Source organism: Apiospora hydei, assembly GCF_038363865.1.
Source record: "Apiospora hydei strain CBS 114990 chromosome Unknown utg000007l_segment0_segment0, whole genome shotgun sequence".
NCBI lineage: Eukaryota > Fungi > Ascomycota > Sordariomycetes > Amphisphaeriales > Apiosporaceae > Apiospora > Apiospora hydei.
Genome location: NW_027117366.1, coordinates 1,890,365 through 1,912,876, shown reverse-complemented (window position 1 = coordinate 1,912,876; position 22,512 = coordinate 1,890,365). Strand labels below are relative to the sequence as shown.

At 52.9% G+C, this 22,512-nt stretch overlaps 8 protein-coding genes across 8 annotated transcripts; 4 read left to right on the top strand and 4 right to left on the bottom strand.

The window, feature by feature from the left end:
- Positions 1-17: 17 nt before the first annotated feature.
- PG997_009679 (major facilitator superfamily domain-containing protein) lies at positions 18-1,944 on the top strand (the record flags this gene model as incomplete). Its single annotated transcript, XM_066813994.1, has 7 exons — positions 18-242; positions 298-393; positions 445-508; positions 554-781; positions 843-1,057; positions 1,110-1,598; positions 1,669-1,944. The coding sequence occupies 7 exons, from the start codon at positions 18-20 to the stop codon at positions 1,942-1,944; spliced, it is 1,593 nt and encodes a 530-aa protein (XP_066665956.1).
- A 723-nt stretch (positions 1,945-2,667) lies between these two features.
- On the bottom strand, positions 2,668-3,157 carry PG997_009678 (uncharacterized protein; the record flags this gene model as incomplete). The annotated part of the gene is made up of 2 exons (XM_066813993.1): positions 2,668-2,975; positions 3,109-3,157. 2 exons carry the CDS (start codon positions 3,155-3,157, stop codon positions 2,668-2,670), a joined length of 357 nt encoding a protein of 118 aa, XP_066665955.1.
- A 322-nt stretch (positions 3,158-3,479) lies between these two features.
- PG997_009677 (uncharacterized protein) lies at positions 3,480-3,797 on the top strand (the record flags this gene model as incomplete). The annotated part of the gene is made up of 1 exon (XM_066813992.1): positions 3,480-3,797. One exon carries the CDS (start codon positions 3,480-3,482, stop codon positions 3,795-3,797), a length of 318 nt encoding a protein of 105 aa, XP_066665954.1.
- Positions 3,798-5,185: 1,388 nt separating this feature from the next.
- PG997_009676 (uncharacterized protein) lies at positions 5,186-5,835 on the top strand (the record flags this gene model as incomplete). The annotated part of the gene is made up of 2 exons (XM_066813991.1): positions 5,186-5,446; positions 5,494-5,835. 2 exons carry the CDS (start codon positions 5,186-5,188, stop codon positions 5,833-5,835), a joined length of 603 nt encoding a protein of 200 aa, XP_066665953.1.
- A 254-nt stretch (positions 5,836-6,089) lies between these two features.
- Positions 6,090-7,754, bottom strand: PG997_009675 (cholinesterase; the record flags this gene model as incomplete). The annotated part of the gene is made up of 3 exons (XM_066813990.1): positions 6,090-6,117; positions 6,430-7,463; positions 7,527-7,754. 3 exons carry the CDS (start codon positions 7,752-7,754, stop codon positions 6,090-6,092), a joined length of 1,290 nt encoding a protein of 429 aa, XP_066665952.1.
- Positions 7,755-10,934: 3,180 nt separating this feature from the next.
- PG997_009674 (uncharacterized protein) lies at positions 10,935-12,126 on the top strand (the record flags this gene model as incomplete). The annotated part of the gene is made up of 2 exons (XM_066813989.1): positions 10,935-11,060; positions 11,122-12,126. The coding sequence occupies 2 exons, from the start codon at positions 10,935-10,937 to the stop codon at positions 12,124-12,126; spliced, it is 1,131 nt and encodes a 376-aa protein (XP_066665951.1).
- Positions 12,127-12,478: 352 nt separating this feature from the next.
- Positions 12,479-14,698, bottom strand: PG997_009673 (uncharacterized protein; the record flags this gene model as incomplete). Its single annotated transcript, XM_066813988.1, has 2 exons — positions 12,479-14,475; positions 14,551-14,698. The coding sequence occupies 2 exons, from the start codon at positions 14,696-14,698 to the stop codon at positions 12,479-12,481; spliced, it is 2,145 nt and encodes a 714-aa protein (XP_066665950.1).
- Positions 14,699-15,681: 983 nt separating this feature from the next.
- On the bottom strand, positions 15,682-15,927 carry PG997_009672 (uncharacterized protein; the record flags this gene model as incomplete). Its single annotated transcript, XM_066813987.1, has 1 exon — positions 15,682-15,927. One exon carries the CDS (start codon positions 15,925-15,927, stop codon positions 15,682-15,684), a length of 246 nt encoding a protein of 81 aa, XP_066665949.1.
- Between the last annotated feature and the right edge of the window lie 6,585 nt (positions 15,928-22,512).

Genomic DNA, 22,512 nt, shown 5'->3' with positions numbered 1-22,512 from the left:
CTCCTCCCCCAAGCATCATGGGAAGCGACGATATCGAAAGCCGGCCAAAGGTCGACGCCGAGTCGATTCCATACAAAACACATGTCGAAGCGGGTCGGGAAAATCTTCATCATGCCATCCAGCCCCATCAGAGTTACGAAGGCGGCCACCGATGGGATCCGTATGTTACTTGGACACCCGAGGAGGAACGAAAGGTTCTGCGAAAAACCGACCTCATGCTCCTCTCGTGGCTCTGTGTCATGGTCAGGACCCCGACCCCGCCTATACCTCGTACGATCTGTGCTGACGCTTATCCAGTTCTTCGGTCTTCAACTCGATCGTGGCAATCTGTCAAACGCATTGGCGGACACGTTCCTGGCGGACTTGAAACTCACGAGTGATGATTACAACAATGTCGGTCTTGTGCGGGTATCCCAATCTTGCAAAAGGACTCACGTCTACTAGGGTACCACAATCCAGTTGGTCTGCTTCATGGCTGCCGAGTTCCCAGTCCAGTTCCTCACAAAACGTAAGTTCGGCCATGCCAATTGAAAGCCCGGGCTAATATGAGCAGGGTATGGGTTCAAATATGTTCTTCCCACGATGATGATTCTCTGGGGGACTGTCTCTTGGTCGCAAGCCTTCATCACCAACAAGGCATCCTTTTATGTCACGCGTGCCTTCATCGGCATGTGTGAAGGTGGCTTCATCCCGGGTTCCATCTTGATGGCGACGTATTTCTACACGAGTCGGGAGCTCTCTGTTCGTCTTGCTGCCTTTTGGTCCACTCTGAATGTTGCTCGTAAGTACTGCTCACACGGTTCTCGTCTGGTTTCATGATAGACCACTAACGCAGTGGATAGGGGTTATCTCTGCGCTGCTCGCTGCCGGTATTCTCGAGATGCGAGGGGTGGCCGGGCGTCCAGGATGGTTCTGGCTATTCCTACTCGAGGGCCTCCTGACCGTGTTGATTGGTGTCGTGTCCCTTCTCTTCCTCCCAAGCTCGCCGACAGCTACCAAGTCTATCCTCTTCCCACGGCCTTGGTATAGCGAGCGAGAAGAAGTTATCATGATCAACGTGAGTGTGCTATTTTTAATATAGATAACCGCTTATATACTGATAATCACAGCGTATTCTGCGCGATGATCCCGCCAAGGGTCTTACAGCTCTCCGAGAACCTGCCACATTCCAGGACATCAAGGACGCTTGGTCTGACAAGTCGGTCTGGGGCCTGTACTTCATCGGGCTCATCGCGTACATCCCGGCAACGCCCGTCCAAGCCTACCTCACCTTGACTCTCAAGAACTTCGGCTTCTCGACCTTCGCCTCGAACATGTTGACCGCCCCTTCGGCCGGCATCCAGATCATCACGATGCTGGCGCTCGCATACAGCAGCGAGTACTTCAACGAGCGTGCCCTTCACTGTTTCTTCGGAGAGTTCTGGCTGGTCCCCCTCTTCACCGCCCTCCTCACGATCCCCGACGGCGGCAGGGACTGGGAGCGCTTCACGTTGATCACTCTGGTATCGGGCTATCCATACTTCCACCCCATCGTTTCGTCCTGGCTATCCGAGAATACCTTTGACGTGAAGAAGCGCGCCATCACAGCCGCAACATATGTAAGCTCGATATCGTCTTTCCCAGACACCCACCACTGAGACAAATGCTAAGATATTGCCTCCTATTTAGAACGTCATTGTGCAAGTCGGCTCCTTGATTGGCAGCCAGATATACAGGAACTACGATAAACCTTACTACAAGACGGGAAATAAAGTACTGGTCTCCATCTGCGCGTTGTCGCTGGTGACGTTCCTCGCCCAGAGACAGTACCTTGTCTATCTCAATAAGAAGAAGGAGAAAGTCTGGAGCGCCATGTCTTCGGAGGAGAGGGCAGCGTACCAAGCTGACCGGGGGGCACGCGAAAAAGAAGGAAATAAGCGGTTGGACTTCAGATTCCAATATTGAAGATTGCGGCCGTCGATTAATCACTTACACACTCATGTTATCGTGGCTTAGCCATCAAGTTGCCCAAGGCCACCTAGCGACAGATGCGCCTGCTGATGCATATGGAAACTCGGCCACGAATTTAACATAACATGCATTCGCTCATGCAACAGGGTGTTTTATCTCTTCTCTAAATTGTTCATAAATGCGCTATCGTGAAGTGCGGCTTCGTCTTTGATCAAAGCTTTCTGGACAACAACGCCGAGTGCCCACTTGGTCGGCCGGTAGATGCGGTGGAGATGGTTGATCTTTCTTTGTTGTCGTGGGCTAGCCAACAACAAAGGAAAGTGCGTTCAGGCATTCATTCGGTGTGTTGACCTGAAAGGCAGTATTATGTCAATAAAGTCATTGTTGTCTGTCCATCATCACTTTCGAAAAGCTGTTACCGGTCAGTATATGCTTGGACACATAACTCCAGTCTCGCGGTAATAGCCTCCTCCCATTGCATCATCGACTTATGTGACTACGCACACACACATTCGGCTCGTATTTTTACCTTTTTATGGTTTATATTTCAATTCTATTCCACTCGGAATCCAACATGGTCAGGACAAGATCGAGAGATTTCCTTTATCAGGCCCTCACTATTCTTCTCGTCGTGGCAGTCTTTTGTTCCGGTGCATCGCTGCCGGGTCTCTCTAAGTCAGAGGAAATAATTACGACGTCGACAGCATCGCATCGACATTATACGAGAGAGAACCAATCGTCGTCGATTGCCTGGCCGCCTAAAGACCGCAGTTTGGCGTTCTGGATCGCGTTTCTCGCCACGGCCCCGGCCTTGCTGCTGATGTTATCAAGCTGGACTCTCTGGTGGGTTACCAGCGGGCGGAGGAAGTAGGGTGTCTGCTTTTGATATGATACGATACACATGGCCAAGGCCGGGCCGAAACCACCAAAGCCGATGCTGAAATTGAACTCCAAGGGAATCCCGTGTTCATGAGCAAACCGACCGACGCGAATCACCTTCTCGGCGGGATTCGCACTCAGACAGGCTACAGTTTCAAGGGGGAAAGGGGGGGTGAGCGAAAGAAAGAAGACTACTAAAGACATTGGCTTGAGGAGGACCAAAAATTGCGAAAGGGTGATCGTTTGGTCAATCCGGAAAGTCGCGCGTCGCTCAACTACGCAAAAGCCAAGATACGGGTCGAGTTCGGAACGTCGAGAGATTCGACATCCTCGCAATGCCCTTAACGGTTCGCTGTGAATGGGTTGATACAAGCGACAAATCTGTTTTACACAACTTGGAGAGCGAGATTCCCATGTCCTGTTTATGATGATCGCCATGCATCCCTTGATGGACACGAACGGCACCACTCATTGGACAATACACACGTCTCTGTATATAACACGACAAGGCGCCTTTGCTGAGTCAAGGAATAAAGTAACCAAAACAATTGCCGACAACTATTCTCTCGTTCATTACTTTCGACCCTCATCGGCTCAAGACTCGCATTTCCACAGCCACTCTCACTCACTCATTCAAGCATCCAGATACCATGAAGTGCTCGCTCGCTCTCTTCGCCACTGCCCTCTCTCTCGCAGCGGCCTCGCCCATCGGCGGTCTTCCCGGGCTCCCCGTCGACTCGATGCTGGACCAAGCCGGCAAGACGGTCGGGTCCGCGCTGGGCTCAGCCCTCAGCGAGGGCGATCAGCAGACAGGCAGTCATATCGCCGCCCCTGGCCCCGCCATTCCCTCAGGCTCTTCCTCCCCCAGCCCGGTCCCTCAAAGTGCAGGCGGCTCCGGTTCGAACGATAAGGGAGGCGAGAAAGGGGGCTTGCTCGGCGGGCTTGGTGGACTCCTTGGCGGCCTTTAAAGTATCACAGATCCGCTGCAGTGGGTGAGTGACTTCTACATCCTAAAATAGAAGACAAGGACTAACTCCAGCAAAGTAGATGTCTGTGTGAAATTACAAGATGGCGAGTTTGGTCATACAAGTGAAAAGGGGGCAGAAAGAAAAGTTGTGGATGAGCCGTATACCCTGATTTAAAGCCTGCCAAACGGGGCAAGCGCATGCGGCTGTATGTTGGATGTAGAAGTATCAATTACTGCTGGCGCAATATCGTTATCTGTTGGCATTTCACGCAAGTGTACCTTATTTGTCGACCCTGTTGGTGAAAAATGAGTCGATCTATCCAACGCTATCCGTTGAATTGGAACATCCCGGAATCATAGCTGGCCTGGTCACTGGGCTGTAGATCTCCGTGAGGAGAAGTGGGTTCTGATATCGCTATTCTGTTGATAGCTCTTGATATAGCCCATAGACTGCTACACCTGTTTGTGGTTTCCCGTAGCACTGTTATATACCAGTAGATTGTGCTCGTGGGCCTGAGCCAGCGGGCAGGCTCTCATCTGTTGTACGTGGCCATCGCTGTAAAATGATCAAGTTCTGGGGCCGAAACACTTACCATTGCCAAGAGCACACGTAAATTCTTAGTTGCAGGCCGCAAACATTCAATATTTCACGTCTATTGCAAGCTCAATTGATATCCAATAGATTAAAAACTGGGTTACATGGGAGTTGGGACACGGATGCTCATGTGCATTGTTCAAGAGCAGATCGGGCTTCAATGATGGAAAATGAGAGCCATACAGTTGATTTGTACGATTGAATGCGTACCAAAATTGGCCTGACATTAATCAAGCCGTCCATCGGTATGCATTTATCTGTCAATGAAAGGGGACAAAAAGGTTCTTTGGTGTCAATCGGGTAGGCAACGACAATATGTATGGATGGTTGCTTTATTATGCGTCACCGAGAAAAGCAACTGAACGAGGGAGGATAATGGAAGGCAAAAAAAGATGCAAAAAAATTGGTAGCTATTCTTTGATTGAGCGTGTCATCCTTAGTGCAGGGGCCATGCTACTGTGTGGTTGTTAGCAAAGTGTCACAAGTCGGATTTGAACGCGGGACCTTTTCAACTTACATCTTCTCTGTATCGTTTCAATAGACCAAATGCCCGAAGGCGAAAGGATTTGTGTCATTAGGCATTATATACCTCAGCGATTAGCGTCGGCTAAAAGAAATTGTGGCACCACTGAGAGTTGAATAGTGGGACTTCCTCGTCTCTTTATTAACTCCAGCTCCTTCATCTCATCCCTTTGTCAATTGGAACCCTGGAAATGGACATTACTTTTGACGTATTTCTACAGCACCTGGTTATTTGATGTTCACGCTCACTCGACTTGATAGAAAGATCCATCATGGCCCGTAGAAGAGTTGCAGCAAGCTTGCGCCGTGGGCAAGGTCTATTATCGACGGTACAGCCCAAGACATCCAGCTTTGAAGATCCCATGTTCTTTGAGTCTCCATCGGCCTTCGAAGACTGGCTTTCGCACAATCATGACACAGCAACCGAAGTTTTCGTCGGGTTCTATAAGAAGCATTCGGGCAAGGCACGCATGACGTGGTCAGAGTCTGTTGATGAAGCCCTCTGTTGGGGCTGGATTGATGGCCATGGCAAGGTTTGGATGGCGAACGTCACGTCAAGCGCTTCACTCTCAGAGGAAAGAGAAGTCACTGGAGCCGGGTCAATGTAGACAAAGTCGCCATCCTTGAAGCAGCTGGCCGAATGCGCGAGCCGGGAAAAGCGGCATTTGCGCTTCGTACTGACGACAACACCGCCCAGATGAGTTTTGAGCGCGAACCATTGGCTCTTGACGAGGGCTCGGCTGCAAAGCTAGCTGCCAATGTAGCCGCGTCCGAATACCTGAATCGTGCCGCGCCGGGCTACAAACGATCCGCGTTCAACTGGGTAATGTCTGCTAAGCGTGCCGAGACTCGTGAGCGCCGCTTGGCCGACCTGATTGAATGCTCTGCACAGCAGCTCAAAGTGAAGCAGTTCAGAAGATGACCGCGATGGGTCTCTGAAAAATAGAAACTGCTCGCCACAAGTCACTCTGGTAGCGTGCTCTGGTTTACAAGACTGAGATGGAAAACACCTTTATGCACGCCTTGCACAGTTGCTTCATTGCAGTGGCGGGGACTAGAGTCCTTGCAAAGGATCCAACCGATGGCTTTTAAGCTGATGATGTGTTGATCGTCGTCACATTGTATTATGCAGATGGATTCTGCATTTTGTAGCTGACTACTGCAGTATGGATGGCCCTATCGCGTTGAAATATTGACAACGGGCCTGTGTATTGTAGCTCACCGTTTCCATAGCTGTCACCCCTTCCGTCTGGAACAGCAATCGCTGCTGCCCACTCTCTGTCCAAGCATCCCATCGCGCCGATCCGGGGTATCTATACTTGTTTGGGTCCAACGATCGGATGAAACTGGTCCAATACCCCTGGATGACAGGGACGATATGCGCGTTGATGCCTCCGGGCAGGTAGCTCGCCGGCGCTCCCCCGTCCCGTTCTGAGGCCCGAAAATGGCACTCACCTCCACCACGTGTGGCACCCCAAGACCCTCTTTCACTTGCGCTGGGTCCCGCACGTCGTACCGGTAATTCCACGTGCCTTGTACGCCGCGGTGCTCGAGCTCCGACGATATGTATAACCCAGGACACATGTAGCGCATGTCACCGTATGCGTCGCTGACTTGCCGCCAATAACAGCCTGCAGCAGGGCACGAGGCGTTTGCGTTGGGGTAGAGCTTGTTGATGGTGCTAAGCTGGTCCGGTCGGAGGTACGGGAACTGATTGTGAAGAAATTCGTCGCTCTGCCGGAGCGTTGAAGTGTTCCGCGGCGTGAACACCGTGCCCCCGTTCGTGTCGTCTCCGATCAACATCGGCACTTTCACAAAATTCCCCTGCGCGTACGAGTTGTACGTCACGTCGCGCAGCAGGTCACCGTCCACGACCGGATTCCACATGTAGAGCGGCGGGCCGCTCGCGCCTGGGTACGGTATATTGTGGTTTTTTGCCTGCAATTGCGCGGCTGTCTTCGATCGCAGACAGGCCAAAGAAGACGTGAAGTTCGAGTTCTGGCCATGCGCGCATCCCAAACGATGAGTGAAGTTGTCGTACTGGTACTGCGACTGCTCGACCGTCAGTACGGTTGCGAACGAGATAGATTCCGCCGCTGCGCCCTGAAACAGGCCATAGTCTTGACCCCCATAGGCTGCGAGCTGCAAACTGATGCTCGCGGCTCCGGCCGAGGCCCCGCCGAGGACGACGTGTCTTGGGTCTCCGCCGAACTTCGCAATATTGGTCTGCACCCATTGCAGTGCCTTTCTCTGGTCCAGCAGGCCGTTGTTCGGAGTAATCTCGTCGCCATCAGTAATGAAGCCATACGGGCCGACGCGATAGTTGAACGTCACGACCACGATCGAGTGGTTGCTCGCTTGGATGAGTCTCCGACCATCCAGGTTGGGATTTCCGTTTGAATTGAAGCCACCGCCTTGGATGAAGAAGAATACAGGTAGCCGGGAGGACGTGCTGGCGTTGGTTGGCGCGTATACGTCGAGAAATAGGCAATCCTCCGATGTTTGGATATCCCTGGGTGAAGCCCCGGTGGCGAGACAGTATTTCCCGTGCTGGGCTCAGTATTAGTCAACCCGACATTCGATGGCTTTTTGCGATGCTGCTTGTTTATTCACCCGGAAGGCTTCTTGTATCCCATCGACACATTGTGGGTCCTGCGGCGCCTCGAATCTCAAGTCCCCCACGGGTGGTGCTGCATATCGCATTCCCAACCATCTGGTGGTTCCGTCTTTGGCGCTGTTTCGTCCATTGTACACGCCACAATTCGTTCGCACGACATTCTGTACACCTAGTGTACACGATACCGCAAGGCTCAGAGCCACCAGAACGAAGTTGGCCCTCATTCCAGATGTTGCAGGTTCATGTCTGTTGTGTTCTTCGGCGAATGCTATGAGGAGGGTATAGCAACAGTGATATACTCGAAGATTTTACCTCACCGATCACCTCGATGTCTCTCGTAATCTCTCCGGGTCAATTGTTACCGTGGGAAGGGGAGATCTTTGAGTCATTTCGGAGTGAACTGCCGGTGGTTATTCCCCCTCTGAGACACTGCCCATTCGCTGGGCGGTTCCCATGTGGTGGACGCCTGGTGACTACTACAACACGATCGTATTGAGCCTCTACTGCAAGATTCACAACTTATCAACCCGGTTCAATCTTCGGCTTCCCACATTCCGACCACTAGCTTCGAGTCAAGTCAGACTTCATCAACAGGCGTCCGCATGGAGTCAAATCGCGCTATAAGTCCATTGCATAGTCACATGCATAGCGTGCATGCAGTGACTACACTACCACCACACAAGCGGGGGATGCGTGGCTCGAGTCGCGGCAGTTGGTTCGCAGGTTGTGTGCATGTAACCAACGCAGCCACGGCCGACTGGCATGGAATAAGAAAAGAAGCAAAGTGTTGGTCAATAACAAGTTATCGCAGGCCGTCTGGGGTAATTTAAGTCGAGATAACATCAGGGGTTGGTGGGTTGAAAGGGGCATCTGATCGGCAATTGGCCTAGCGTGGCTGGGCAAGATATAAGACAAACACTTTGTCGAAAAACCTCCGATCGACTTTCCTCGATCCTCTCCACTTCTGCATGCTGCATGTATGTACCTGTCCATATCTATTGAGGGGAGTAATATAATTTCTGGTGTGATCCGATCCGATCCGACCCTTCATACGCACATGCAGGGAGATGCCGTAGCACAAGGCGCTATTTTTACTACCAACCCGAGTGACCGCCTCCGGTGCTCGGCCGGGACCACTATGGCTTCTACATCCGAAGACCTGTATACTCCCTCATTCTGCATCTTGTATCACACCTGGGCTCGGGTATCGGTTGTTCCACCGGCATCTGCTTGGATGTATCATGAGCAGCTGAAAGGGGTCAGGTTCAACAAAATGGCGCACCACTCATCTCATTTACCATGCAAACGGCAGAGAATAAAATGCTTTCGTGGGACTGCATTTGTGGTAACATCGTCTATTGAGGACAGCATGGTTCCACCAAGAATAGAAACATAACATAGGAGAAAGGTGGGATGATAGCAACGTCTTTTGTGGCTCAATTTCATGGATTGTACAACAGTCGCAGCATTTGCATATCCCATGGTTTCACCACTCTGAAGCGGCAACCGTTACTAAAGAAAAACATCTCCAAACTACCTACGGTTGCAATTGTATCAAAAGTGTAGCGTTGGGGAAATGCCGACAGTACGTGCTTCTACGGGCGGGCTCGTAAAATGGCTTGTGTGGAGTATAGCCCTTCTGCTAGATATGCGTCTTTTGGTCCAGTCGATTGAACCGCGCGCCCCCTTTCCTCGCAGCCGCCGAGGTCTGATACGCTGCTGTTCTTGGAAGGAGTCTTGCGCTATATTCGTCCTCCCATAGGTATGTCAACATTGAACCATGATAATATTCCATTAAAAAGAATATTTTCCACAAGCACGGAGTAGGCAGTAGCCTAACGATCTTTCAAGTTGTGGGGGACCAATTCAGCCCTGGACCGGAATCTTCGCCTTGTATAAGCGGTCATTCCATCTATTGATAAAGAAACGGGACATCTGCGAGGAAGGGGGTCCATCCTAGACCCAAGATTCGACGAGTTCCATTATCAAGTCTAGTACGAAGGGTGCCTTCCCCCTTCAGTCCGTCGAGTATACTGTAGGTGCCACCCCCATGCTTGAACGCCCAGTGTGACCGGATGACAGATGGCTGTTAGGTTACAGTCTGATCAAGAAAGAAGGCGCGCCAGCATCTTCAGCTACATCTGCAACCTATCAGGTTCATTTGATATTGTGTGCCAGTGGTCATCGTTGCCATGTGGTTGACGATACATGAGTCCAGATGCAGCCTCAGCATGGTCTAGTGCAAGCGCGGTTCTTGGCGTCTAACGAGCTAGGGGGAAAAAAGTGGTTAGTTTCTTTGCTATCATGTTGTCACACTGAAACTTTCAGCTCCTTCCCAACTACCAGTACAACTATCAGTGCCACCGGCGACAGCGCGTCCTTCTGGCCGGGTGCAGTTATTCCTCAGCGTTGGCAGAATTCATCGACTCGAGTCGATCCGCAATCTCGAGTGGTGTCTGGTCATTTAGATGCTGGCAGAGGAAAGCAAGCAGTGGGCACACTCGGCTTGCTTCTGAACCTGACGCCCCAGCACCCAGCACCCTTTGCGGAAGCCGCCGAAGCAGCTGGGTTACCTTACCTAAAGTACTTAAATCAGGTAAGCAGGGTCCAGCCGCTAAAGCTAGCATCCTTGAAGCGCCTGCTCTAATGGGAGAAGCCGCATGTCTACTACAGCTGTCAATCTCTTCCCTTGCTCTTGCAATATTCCCTTATGGTATTGTGCATGTACAAGTACAGGTCCCCCGTCTGCCATCCGACATCATCATGATTGCCCACGATGCGAGTGGGCTTCCCTAGCGTGCGATGCCCATCGAATCGCTAGTTTGCGGCGACCCACGGATCTGGTTGCGCTTACAGGCGAAACTTCCGCCAACCTAGCCCCGCCTCGATGCCACCCTCCAAACGCCCGGCGCATTTGAAGTGCGCTGACGCTGACGGGTTCTCGACGGGCCCTACAGGGAACGGCGCAAAGTGGGCTGGCAGCAGGCCATCCACTAGGACCGACCCAGACCGAGTGGATAGCGTTTTTTTTTCTCTCTTTCCTCTGGAGATTGCATGCTAGAGAGGGGCTACCATTGCAACTCAAGTACAAGAATCGCCTGCTCGTCGCTCCAGTAGAAACGTGAGCGAACTTCTCAACTCTCCCGACTGTCAGAAAATCGATTAGATGTGCCTGGCTTCTCTCTCACCATCAACCAGCATCAACTGGAACACGGATTGATGCGCAAGGCCGCATCACGGTAATACAGCAAGCGACTTCATAGTCTTTGCGCTTGCTTCTGGGGACGGCAGAAAGACTTAAAATCAACTATCAAACTGCTGCAAAAAGAAAGCAGTATAATCTATTCATATCACCTTGCGGGACCTCAGCACCAGTATCAGACGGAGACAGACGGAAAAGGAAGATGGATTACGACAACAAACACGCCAGTGCTTCTGGTACTACCGTGACCGCAACGGCCGGAAGCCATGACGCCGACGAGAACCCCGAGGTCATCGAGACTGCCATCCATCAGATCGAGGCCAAGAGGGTCCATTGGTATTCCTACCTGGCCACGGCCGACTTTTTGGATGATCGTCCTTCTCGGCCAGATTCTTGCGCTGTGCATCACGGGCACCAACACCTTCTCCACCCTGCTGGTGAACAAAGGCACTTCCATCCCCGCCTTCCAAACCTTGTTTAACTACGTCCTGCTCACCTTGGTTTACCTGAGCTACACCATCTACCAGTACGGCTTCAAGAAATGGGGCAAGGTTGTCCTGCGTGATGGCTGGAAATATGCCATCCTCAGTTTCTTGGACGTCGAGGGCAACTACTTCACTGTGCTGGCCTATCGGTACACCAACCTCCTGTCGGCCCAGCTGCTCAACTTCTGGTCCATTGTCTGTGTCGTTATCATATCCTTCACCCTCCTGAAGGTGCGCTACAAGTGGGCCCAGATCCTTGGCATTCTGGTTGCCTGCGGCGGTATGGGCATCCTACTTGCCAGCGACCACATTCAGGGTAGCAACGGCGGGCCTGGCCAGAACCTCCTCAAGGGCGATCTCTTTGGTCTCGCCGGCGCCACCCTTTATGGACTGAGCAACGTGTTCGAGGAGTGGTTCGTGAGCAAGCGACCCGTGTACGAGGTGCTCTCGTTCCTGGGACTTTTTGGAATCATCATCAATGGCGCGACAGGCGCCATCTTCGACCGCACGACTCTCATTGGCTCCACCTGGGACGGTGATGTTGCCGGCTACCTCGTCGGCTACACCTTGGTCCTCTTCATCTTCTACTCGCTGGCCCCGCTCATTCTGCGCATGGGCTCGGCTGCCTTCTTCGACATCTCGTTGCTCACCGGCAACTTCTGGGGTACCATCATCGGCATTCATGTCTTTGGCTACGCCATCCACTTCATGTACCCCATCGCCTTCGTGTGTATCATCATCGGTCTCGTGGTTTACTTCTTGGCCGGCAGTATGCTCGGCGACTCCAAGAAGCCTTGGCTTGGTGACAGCCAGGCAGAGGGTGTGGCCGGCTTTGGCACTGCCAAGCTCAAGGCTCTCAACCTTGCCAGGAAGCAGGGTTTTGCTGCTTCCGAAGGCGATAGAATCTAAACCATTTATGACAGTCGATGGGATTTCAAAAGAACAATAAAATGGAGAGAGGGCTCCTCCACTTTGGGGAGACGAACGAGAATCGATATCCGTCTTACACAAGGCGGACCGACCAATTATGTATACGAAAGTTCATTTATGCGATCACGATAGTCGAGATTCAAATGATACCATCTTAATTCTATATTTTTTAATTCTTCTTATCTTGTTTGTCCTAGAAAGAAAGACGTGAGCATGTTTGAGAGTCAGCATAACAGTAGTGTTACCCATTCCCTTCGTCTTACAGGTCCTTTTGGGCATGTTGTTTCCACAATATATCTAGATGAGGACGTCCCAAAGTTGTCTAATTAGTCTAGAAGTTCTTCCCAGTGTACGGACTCTGCACCGAGCCAAAGCCCTGTGGACACAGCCTGCCCATGGGTGCGGACCCGCTGCGCATGTAGCAGATCTTGGCCTCGGCGCACGCGTCGCTCGTGCAGTTGGGGCTCCGGACGCTGCTCTTGCCCTGGAAGCCGTTGATGACCTCGACGAGCGTGCGGTTGCGCTCCATGGCCTCGGTCACGCGGTGCCAGAAGGTGCCGTTGAGGGGCGCGTCGGCGGGCCACCCCTCCTCCGGCCCGCTTCCGGCCTGGGCCCCGTACGCCTCGCGGGTCGAGTACTCGAGCTGGAAGACGGGGCCGGCCTGCGCCGCCGGGTCCAGGTCCTGGAACGAGTCAACGTCGGCGTAGAAGGTGTAGGCCTCGTGGATGTCCCAGGTGCCCGTGTCGACCTCGTACAGGCGGTAGCCCGAGTTGAGGTTCGTCAGGGGCGTCAGGGAGGGGCCCACCCAGGCGCTGGCGATGGCCGTCTCGGCCGTGCGGCCGCCGGTGCCGTTGTGGGCGTAGTAGACGAAGGCCTGGTCCTCGTGGGTGTGGCCGAAGAAGACGTTGGCCACGACGTGCGGGGAGTACCGCTCGATGATCTGGTACAGCAGGTCCGAGCCGTTAGGCATCGGGTTCGACCCGTCCCAGCCCGACAGGACGTGGCCCACGATCCAGGCGCGCTGGCCGGCGTCCTCGGCCTTCTGCAGCTCCTGGATCAAGAAGGTGAACATGCCGCTGAAGTCTGGGTCCGCGGCGTGCAGCCATGCAAAGTGGTTGTTCTTGTAGTACAGGTCCGTGTTCAGGGTGATGATGCGCAGGCCGCCGTCGCTCATTGGGGGCACGACCGAGTACGCGGCATAGTGCGTTGCGGCCTCAGCGGCAGTGGCGTTGTCGAGCCAGCCGTAGTAGTTCCAGAGCGACGAGACGTGGTCGTAGTTCCAGGACAGCTGCTGGCCCAGTGACCCGTTGTCATCGATTCCGTGGGGCACGTCCAGGTTGTCCGGGTTGGTGTCGTGGTTGCCCAGTGCCGAGTAGACGGGCCCGCCAATGTAGCTCTTGAGCATGTGCCAGACGGAGAGCTCGATGTCCTCGACGTAATCGCGCGACCGCTGGTTCTGGGGGTCGTGCGCCACGAGATCGCCCGTGTAGAGAGCGAAGGCCGCCGGGTTCTCCGGAGACGTACCGGTCAGGGGGCCGATGGACTGGAGCGCGGCGAGGGCCAGGTAGTAAGGCGAGTCGCACTTGTAGTAGCCGTACAAGGGGGCTGGCACCTGGATTGGAACCGCGGCAGCACCACCACCATCACCGTCACTACCCGGGCGCGGCGCGGGATGGCGACAGCACATGCTCGACGTGCAGTTGCCCTCAGAGCCGACCTCGTATCGGGCATCAAGATGCAAATCGGATAGATGCAAGACTTTCACCATCTTGTTGCTCCTTTGTGGCTTCTTCGCCTGCGCAGGCTTCGGTTTGGGAAATACGGCCGTGAACGTGTCCGTCTTGTTGGGGAGCGGGCAGTACGAGCCCAACGCCGCGCAGATGAACTGACCGTCCAGCCCGGTAACCTCGGCATGGGATAGGATCTGGGTCCAGGTGGCACCGAAGCTGCCCGCTTCATACTGTGCTTGGCATGTGCTGTTGGATGCGAAGGCGGTCTCCTTGCAGAGGGAGACCATGGCATCGGGAAGGTATGTCGGCGCCAGTTTGGCCGCAATCTGGCCAACGGACAGCGCAGCAACACACTTGGAGCAGTTGGATGTCAAGCCAGGATGGCCGGCCTTCAGGATGTCCAATATCTCGGCCTTAGCGGCGGCGATGACCGCTTCGGCGCTGGCATCGCTCAATTCTGCAAAAGCCTTGGGGTAGTGGACCGGATCCGTGTCGTGGGTGGGGATGTTCAAGGGGTCCGTGACGCCCAGTCCGAACGTCTTGTTCAGAATGGGGTCGTACAGAGCTGGCTGGGGCTCCTGCGTTGGACCCGGCTTGACTGCAAGATCGGATTAGCTATTGCGGATCTTTTTCTCTTTCTTTACGTGCATGATGGGCCGATCTGTCTATTTACCGTAGTAGCTGGAGAAGACCGAGGTCGGAAAAGCTGCTGGGACGGTGAAGGAAGCGAGGCCCGGCATCGACGTCGTGGCCGCTGCCGCCAGGACGACTTGAGCCATCATCATCAGCACAGTGGTAGTGCGGAGGCTAGATGTCACCATGATGTCGGTTTGAGGCGGCAGGATTCTGGTGCACTCCGTACAGGACGTTCCAGCTTAGGTGCTTTCCTCAAGCTGATAAAAAGAATGAGACGTTCCCCCTCGCAGTTTCCTCCTCGCTCTCTATTTGCCAGAGGGGTTTGCGGCGAAGATATGCAAGCTCCATTGCATAGGTTTTTAGTTCCTTGCCCAGGAGAGGGACGGGTTCTGCAGTCTCTTTCTGTGTCTGTAAGACAGCCACATGCACGCAGGCAGGTGTAAGCGGCTGTGGGCTTGCAGCATATGACAGTCGAGAAAACGTGCAGATGATACCGCCTAGGATTGGTCGGATACTCGGTTTATACCGAAAGTCGGTGCTAACTAGCGACTGCGGCGGCCGATCTCGTTGCGCCAGCCCCCGCCACATCTACAACCAGAAAAAGAAAAGAAAAAGCCTTAAGAATATCCTCACCCATGGTGGTGAGTTGTGCAACTCTAGCTCGGGAAGGTATACTTGTATCTCCATGGCAGTTTAACATTGTCTTGTCGAATAAGTTGGTCTAAGGGCCCGGTGGCAGTTCTCCGAGCAACACCAACAACAGCTTGACTCCAGATCCTCCGTCTGAGCGACTGTTTTGCCTGCTGTACTTTTGGATCACAGGTGTAACAAAGCAGCAGTCTTCCCCTCCCGTAGCCAGCCTTTGCACAGGGTTTGCACGACTGACCTGTCCGGTCTCACTGATACACATCGTGATAAAGCGCAAACTCCAGGCGGGAAAAGGAGCTGTTACAATGAAATTAGACGGCATCCCTTCGTCCAAAAAGAAAAACGTGTAAATTTGAATGTAGTAGATTAGACATATTCGAACTTCCTCGGTATTTCCAGGCATACGTACCCCATCACACCTGTATGACTAATGATAATATGTGATCGGGGACTTGTGGGCAGTCTTGAGAAAAGCCAACATGACGGACATGTCCTTCTATTAACTTCGTTCGGAGACAGACTAAAGCATCAGAGAGCCACAGGCTGCGTTAAAGGGGTCGTCGTGGTCTGGCACCTCGGCCTGTTGAGCTACAGGAGCTGCTGGACTCTGCCGCTCGCCTCGACGTCCCGCTTGAGCACGCCGGAGCCGCATCTTTCCGGTAGGTAGGGCTCGACCAAAGCGCAAGGAGACGATGATAGCTGTCAACGTAGTGCCAAAGTTTCCTGCTGCGTACCTCTCGTTGCGGTACCAATATAGCACGCCCATGGCGTCCGGGCCCGGGTCCGGGGCCGAGTCGGACACCTACGGGCAGCACCACAGCTTGTGCAAAGGGGCACATCTGAGTGGAATCATTACGAAAGGTGATGGCCAACTTAGTGTACAATATCCACAGGCGTTTCGCCGAACTTGTAACATCGGCTAGCTGTAGACTGGTCTTCTCTATTCCTATATAAAGCGATGGCTAGTCTAGGAGGTTGGTGCTAGGGATTGTCCATGCTATATAATCACCTTATACCATATCATACACCCCTCCCAGACAATGATTGGACGCTTCGATATTATATATCAAGTCTTGAATTCATTGTGGGCAGTGGTGTGGTTGCATCGATAGGCATAAGACAATGGCTATGCGCAATCCAGCTCCGGTGTGCGTGCTCGGGCTGTTTCTGCCCTCCGCGACCTTTTGAGTATGAGCAAGTGCCTAGATATGTAGGTACTGTTATTTTGCATGCGTACCTATTCATAGGCATTGAGGTTATTGGGTCCTGCCCACCTATGAGGAAAAAGTGCCCAATGGTTCCCAAGTGAGGTTGGGTCAGGATCGATAGCCCAGTGACTCCGCCGCGGGAAACATGGGCAGCTACACATGCATATTTCACACCACCATCCCATCCCAGTGGAAACGCGGACCTGAGATCGTTCCACCGGCCATCGAAAACTGACGTATGCTTGATCCAGCCTCGACTTTGCTGGCAATTGCCAGCCCAATCCAGCCCCCACCGACTCCGTAACCCGCCCGCCCGTCGCCTCCATCTCACGCCATCACACACACCAAGAGCCAGTGCGCACCCGGGGCAGGCGGAGGAGGAGGAAGCGGTAAGGTGTCACACCGTTCCAGTTGTCAGGATTGGGGGAAGAGGAGAGGGGGCTACATGGTTGTTCGACGGGCCGCAACGGTAGAACCACAAGTTTCATCAGGGAGATTGCGGATACATCTTTTGCTCGGTTTAAATCCGGCGCGTAGGTGCTCAATACATACATACATAGTACGTCGTCATGTCACTCTCAATCATTCACCCCGCGCCTGAACGAGGAAGATGAGTTTTTTTCTTTCTCTTTTTTTTTCTTTGGGGCAGCGTGGGGAAGCCGTGCCGTGCCACCGTGAGCAGCATGTTTGACCGGCAAAAGTCATACCCTCCTCTCGGGCTCGGGGATATACGTTACGCACTTGCGCGCACACTTGATATAAAGAGACGGATGGAGTCGTCACCCGTAGCTGATGATGCTATCGATGATGTGGCCAGCATGGTATTGCCACCAACCACCATAATTCTCTTGCATATCGCCGCGATAGAGTTTGGCCCCCGATTCCAGGAAATATGGTCGTCGTCGTCGTCGTCTTATGAGGCCAAGCAAGTCTGCCTTGGCAAGTGAGCGTTTGATGGGAAGCCTCTGGATACCAGCGCAGCAGCCAACATGCGTAAATAATAGGAAAGCGACCAAAAGCAAACACCTGCAGCAGTTCTTAATAAAACGCGTGCATGTGCCACGAAAGGCCAGACTGATCGATGGGAGAGATATGTGCAGTCGGGGTTTGTGCTGACTGCAGCGGGCGAACCGCATTACAGTCCAACTAAGTGACGACTTCTGACTTACCAACCGCCTACCTAACCCTTTCTGATAATGTGACTTGTTAGTCGACCCGACTGTATGTCTCACTCGACTGGTTTTCAGTTCCGTTCCTCTGGGAATTGGGCAGGTACATCCTGTCGGCTGTACCAAGACGCACGTGGTTCTCCTACTCGCCCGGCATGAGCTAGCCGTCAGTGGGTTGCTAACGAGTATGGTCGAAGCGAAGCGCCGCTCACCCACACTTCCCCAAGTATACATACCTAACCTACATCAATGATGTATGTATGGCCGGAGGAGCTATTTGCCGTTTTGGGAAGTTGGAAGGGAAAACCAAGCCCCCAAGCGAATCGCATCGATTTCTTCTCGTTCTTGGTGTTTTCTAGCGTAATGATGAGAATACTACCTACGCAGTGCTGAATGTGTGCATGTGTGACGGACTAGGAATCCGGGCAACCGGATTGGTTCGGAAGGCAGCAGATCACCGCCGAAACTTTCACACAAAGGGCGGCGCCAAAATCTCCCTCTCCTATGGCAAGTTCTTTCTAGTTTCTAGTTTTTCTCGAAACAATCCGGCAGGGAAAGAGGGGGCCCGCTAAGGCCAAGAGGAGCCAGAAGAAGAAAAGGTATCATCACGCATGATCAAATGTCAACCACGGGATTATCGAGCGGAATATATCACGGTTCCCTGAGAGGGCTGATAAACAAATATCGTTATGCTTTGGTAACCTTACGTGGCCAAGCAACAAAATGGGTGGAGAGTGGGATTCTCACGTCTCTACTCCATTAATACACCAGGGCAGAGAGTTGGGGACAATAGAAAAGAAAGAAAGAAAGAAAGAAAGAAAGAAAGCAAAACGCTCTGCAGGTGGTAATAAGAGGGTTAACGACCACGCCTTGGGTCGGGCACCAAGAAGCATGTAGAGTTGATCAGGTGGTTCTAGTGCTATGTCGGAGCGGCTTCCAGGCTTTCGGAACTTCCATTTTAGTTGTTCTCAATGGGCAAAGCCTCCCCGTACAAGTGGTACATACGCCACAGAGGGTGAGGTAAGTAGGTAAACATAACGGCCAGGTCGAGGCGTACCTACGATGCGAATATCGGGAATTGGTGGTGAACATACCGTACCACTGATGGCTGCAATACAGGTCATGGTGGTAATACACACACAGTACAGTATCCAGAGGTGACGTAGTTGTCCGCCGGCCCTCTCTGTAGGGACTGGAAGGCTTGGTGGGGTTGGTCTCCTCCAGGGCTCCGCGGCGGCAACCAGTTCCGAACAAGAGATTCAGCTTCCGTCCCGGAGGACTCTTCTGTGGCAGAAGGAACACCTTGCAGCCTGTTAGGTCTTAGGTGGTGACGATGCCGATTCTGGGACCCAACACTCAACCACATCATCCCACATGCGACCGAGGGATCCTCTTGGGTTATTGGCTGTGGAACGAACTGGCATACATAGGGTTGCCCTGTGTCTCGGCCCGGGAGGCTAAATGCCACCACATACATACAACCAGCCAGCCAGCCAGCCAGGGAAATAACCTATACGTTGTTGGCCCTGTACAATATAACCTATACTGCCACAAGTAAGGTAAGGCAAGGTAAGGGAGACAGAGAGCAGCCGGTCGCCCCCACGGGTCGAACACTCATTAATAATCTTGTACAACATACGATGGGGCCCATCCGCATCCAATTTATTATTAGCTACAAGGAAGGCCTTGTTTGCCAATACAATGGGGTTGGAGGTATGTGTTGGCGATTAGATCGCGTAACAGGTACATGGGCAAGCGTCCCGACTAGACTATGAGCTGGGCCTGGTGGTAATTCTCCTTGGCACGATGGGACGAGACGGACCAGAGCGCGAGCAAGCACTAGCTAGACTCTAGGTCCGCGCCAGTTCGCGTGCTCGAGTCGCCGGCCGCCGGGGGTGCCACGGGGCTGAATTGGGGAGGCTAGAGAGGTATAGAATATGCACGCGCTTCGTTTTAGCTGGCGACGGGACAAAGCCAGCTGTATCAGGCGTACCGAACGCAAGCAGGTGTAGCAGACAGGCCAGACAACTTTTGCTCTGCCTGCTCCGGTCACAGGAGGAGTGCAAATTCTGGGCTGGGCTGCCGATGGGAAAAGGGGGCTGGTTACCAAGTTGCGGTAACGATGCTGCTGTGCGGGGGACAACCGACAGTCTGACGATACAGAATGTGACGAGTGGAGGAGGGGGACAAATAAATTGAGGTTTTGGCCCATGGACCAGTACATGCCCCGTACCGGCCAAGATTTATCGCCCTGGGTCGCGCAGGGACCAAGTCGAGGATGGGCCAGATGGGCATCCATCCTTTCACGCCTTCGCGCCCTATTTCTCGAGCCGGTTCAAACGGCAAAGGCGCTCGGAGCGTTGTGTACCCAGAGCCAATGTCCGGGGTCCTTGATGTATGTATGTAATTGCTATAACTACGAATTGAAGTGTCTAGTTGTACTGGCATTGGAGGAGATCTTGTTAATCTCCCTCGTAAAACGTTAGTGCGTTAAGCAGCGGCTGAGATGCTACCTACGGCCCTCAGTGCTGCATCTCGACTACCCGCCTGCTACCTCCGACGTACACGCATACGTAGGTATGGTTGAATTCGGATATTGTTTTTGGCGTATTACATTAGTACCGGGCCTACCTAGCCGGGCCGGTGAGAGAACACGTGAAAAGAGAGAGCTGCAGTCGAGATGAAGCAGAGTCTGAAGAGTCTGAAGAGTCTGGAGAGAGGAGGAGCCAATCTCCAACGGAAAAGCATTGGCAAGCACTGGCTGGCCTTGTCAATCTGTCTCTTTTTCGTCCGCGGCGCTACTTTCACAACTTTGCCCTTGCTCTGGGCGCCTTGGCCCACAGCAGCTGGCCCGCATCACTCAATCAGCCGTAATGACTGGCAGATCTAGCGGGAATGACTAAAAGACGCTGCTTATTCCTACTGCGGAAACGCGGGCGTCCTAGAAATTCACAGCCGATGGGTGTAATTACATCCTCGCACCACTGACGATCGCAACCTAAAGCCCAAGCGAGCACTAGGCGACTTTGCAAGCTTATGCCAAGTACATTGCCAAGTACTGTACCAGCAGTTTGCCAGTGGAAAAGCTAGCAGAACCTCTGGGCAAACCACCCGGTGCGGTGCGTTGTGTGGGAGCGAGCATCCCATCGGTCTTGGGTGCGTGCCTGGTTGGCGACTTGAGACGATACTGTTTCTGCTGTGGTCGGGTGCGACGGTTCCAGCAGATTGGGTTCCTGTTTCTCGATACCTGATCCTGATCCTGATCCTGTGCCTGTGCCTGTGCCTGTGCCTACCTACCTACTGACATGTAGGCAGGCAGGCAGGCAGGTACCTGATGTACATACTGTATCATGCATGTGCACACTTGCTGTGCAGTGCAGTGGTAGCTACATGTACATACACATTGCATGTACATACGGTGCAGCATCAGCATCAGCATCAGCATCTGATCAGTGCCATGAACAGCAGCAGTAACGACCTAGCGAATGCCATATCCAGGTCTGGATACCGAATGGATGGCCTGTCACGGGCAGCGGTTGCGCCCGCATTCTTCAGTTAGGTAACAGACTAAATAATAAGCAATGTACATGTACTCGTCAAGCCCGTCGATGGCCGCCCAATACACACCTCCTCCAGAATTCCTATATTAGGCATGTACATGTAGGTGTGCTGTATGCACGATGTCAAGATGCAGGCGACTAATTTGGGATAAAGAGGAAGCGTTCGAGAGGCTTGCCTTGCATCAAGACTGGCGTCATTCAATAGCGAACCATGAGAGTGCGTAGGTACCGGTCTGGCCATTCGAGCTTGAATCATTCATCAAGCAATGCTGTAAGTTTGAATCGATCAATGGATGGCAGGCAATTGTATGTACGCATGTACGTACAACGTACCTACTTACTTACCGTAGGATGATTTTAGGCCTCATTTGACTCGATCAGCAGTAGACAAGCATCGTCTTCCGCTCTCCGAGGCAACACAACACACAACACACGACATCTCCGGATCTGCGTTAGCCACCATGCCTCCCCTATCCTGATTCTCGTTGGGTTTGTCATCCAACGCTGCACAACAAAATGCCAAGTACCCCAGAAGAAGCAGGTGAGCGTTGTTGCTCAGGGGAGAAATGAGACCGGCACGTCCCTCCGGTCTCACAGACAATCAGAACAATATAAGGGACACCCGGCCTTCGTTTTTCTTGCCATCCTGCTGCGAGAACCCCTCTCGGGCCTGTGGCACTGTTGAAATAAACAACAGCGGGTAAACCTCCAGGGTTCGATTGGTTATGTTGAACAGCCCGCCCAATGCAGTGTGTGCGTGCGTTGCCATGTCGGATGTACCAACAACCTCGAGGACGGGAGGTCGAGCACACTAACAGATTACTTAGACAGGCAACCTCCTCCTTCAATCGATCAATTGATCAATTGATGTCCCCCTACGCATGCTTCGTACCGGTACTTGACCAGCACTGATATTGGGTGGAAGCTAGGCAGGGACTTCTCCACAGACAAGTAATTCCACATGCTCCTCTCCTTGTGAAAAAGATAGCGGGCTCCCCACCCTGCCCACTTTTAGATATCCATTTGGGAAATCGTCGTGGAATCGAGCTGGAGAGGTAAGGAAAAAAAAAGTTGAGGAGGGGGGTTTTGGCCCGAAACTACGATTGTGTTTCCATTTTCTAGAAGAAGAAGAAGAATATGATGATGGCACGACACCTCCCTACAAGGAGAGATGCGTATAATCAAAAAAGCAAGTTGGCCGTCATCATTATCAACAACAGCAACTACATACACCACTACCACCACAGCATGGAGAACAGAGCAGAGCAGATGTAGATATTGATGCCGACGTAAATACAGATGATGGCGTTGATCAATAGAAAACGTACCTATCATTCTATCCTCACCCTTCCGTGCCTATCAGCATCCAGCATATCATCACACCCAACATAATCAACCCACGGGCCTGCCATTT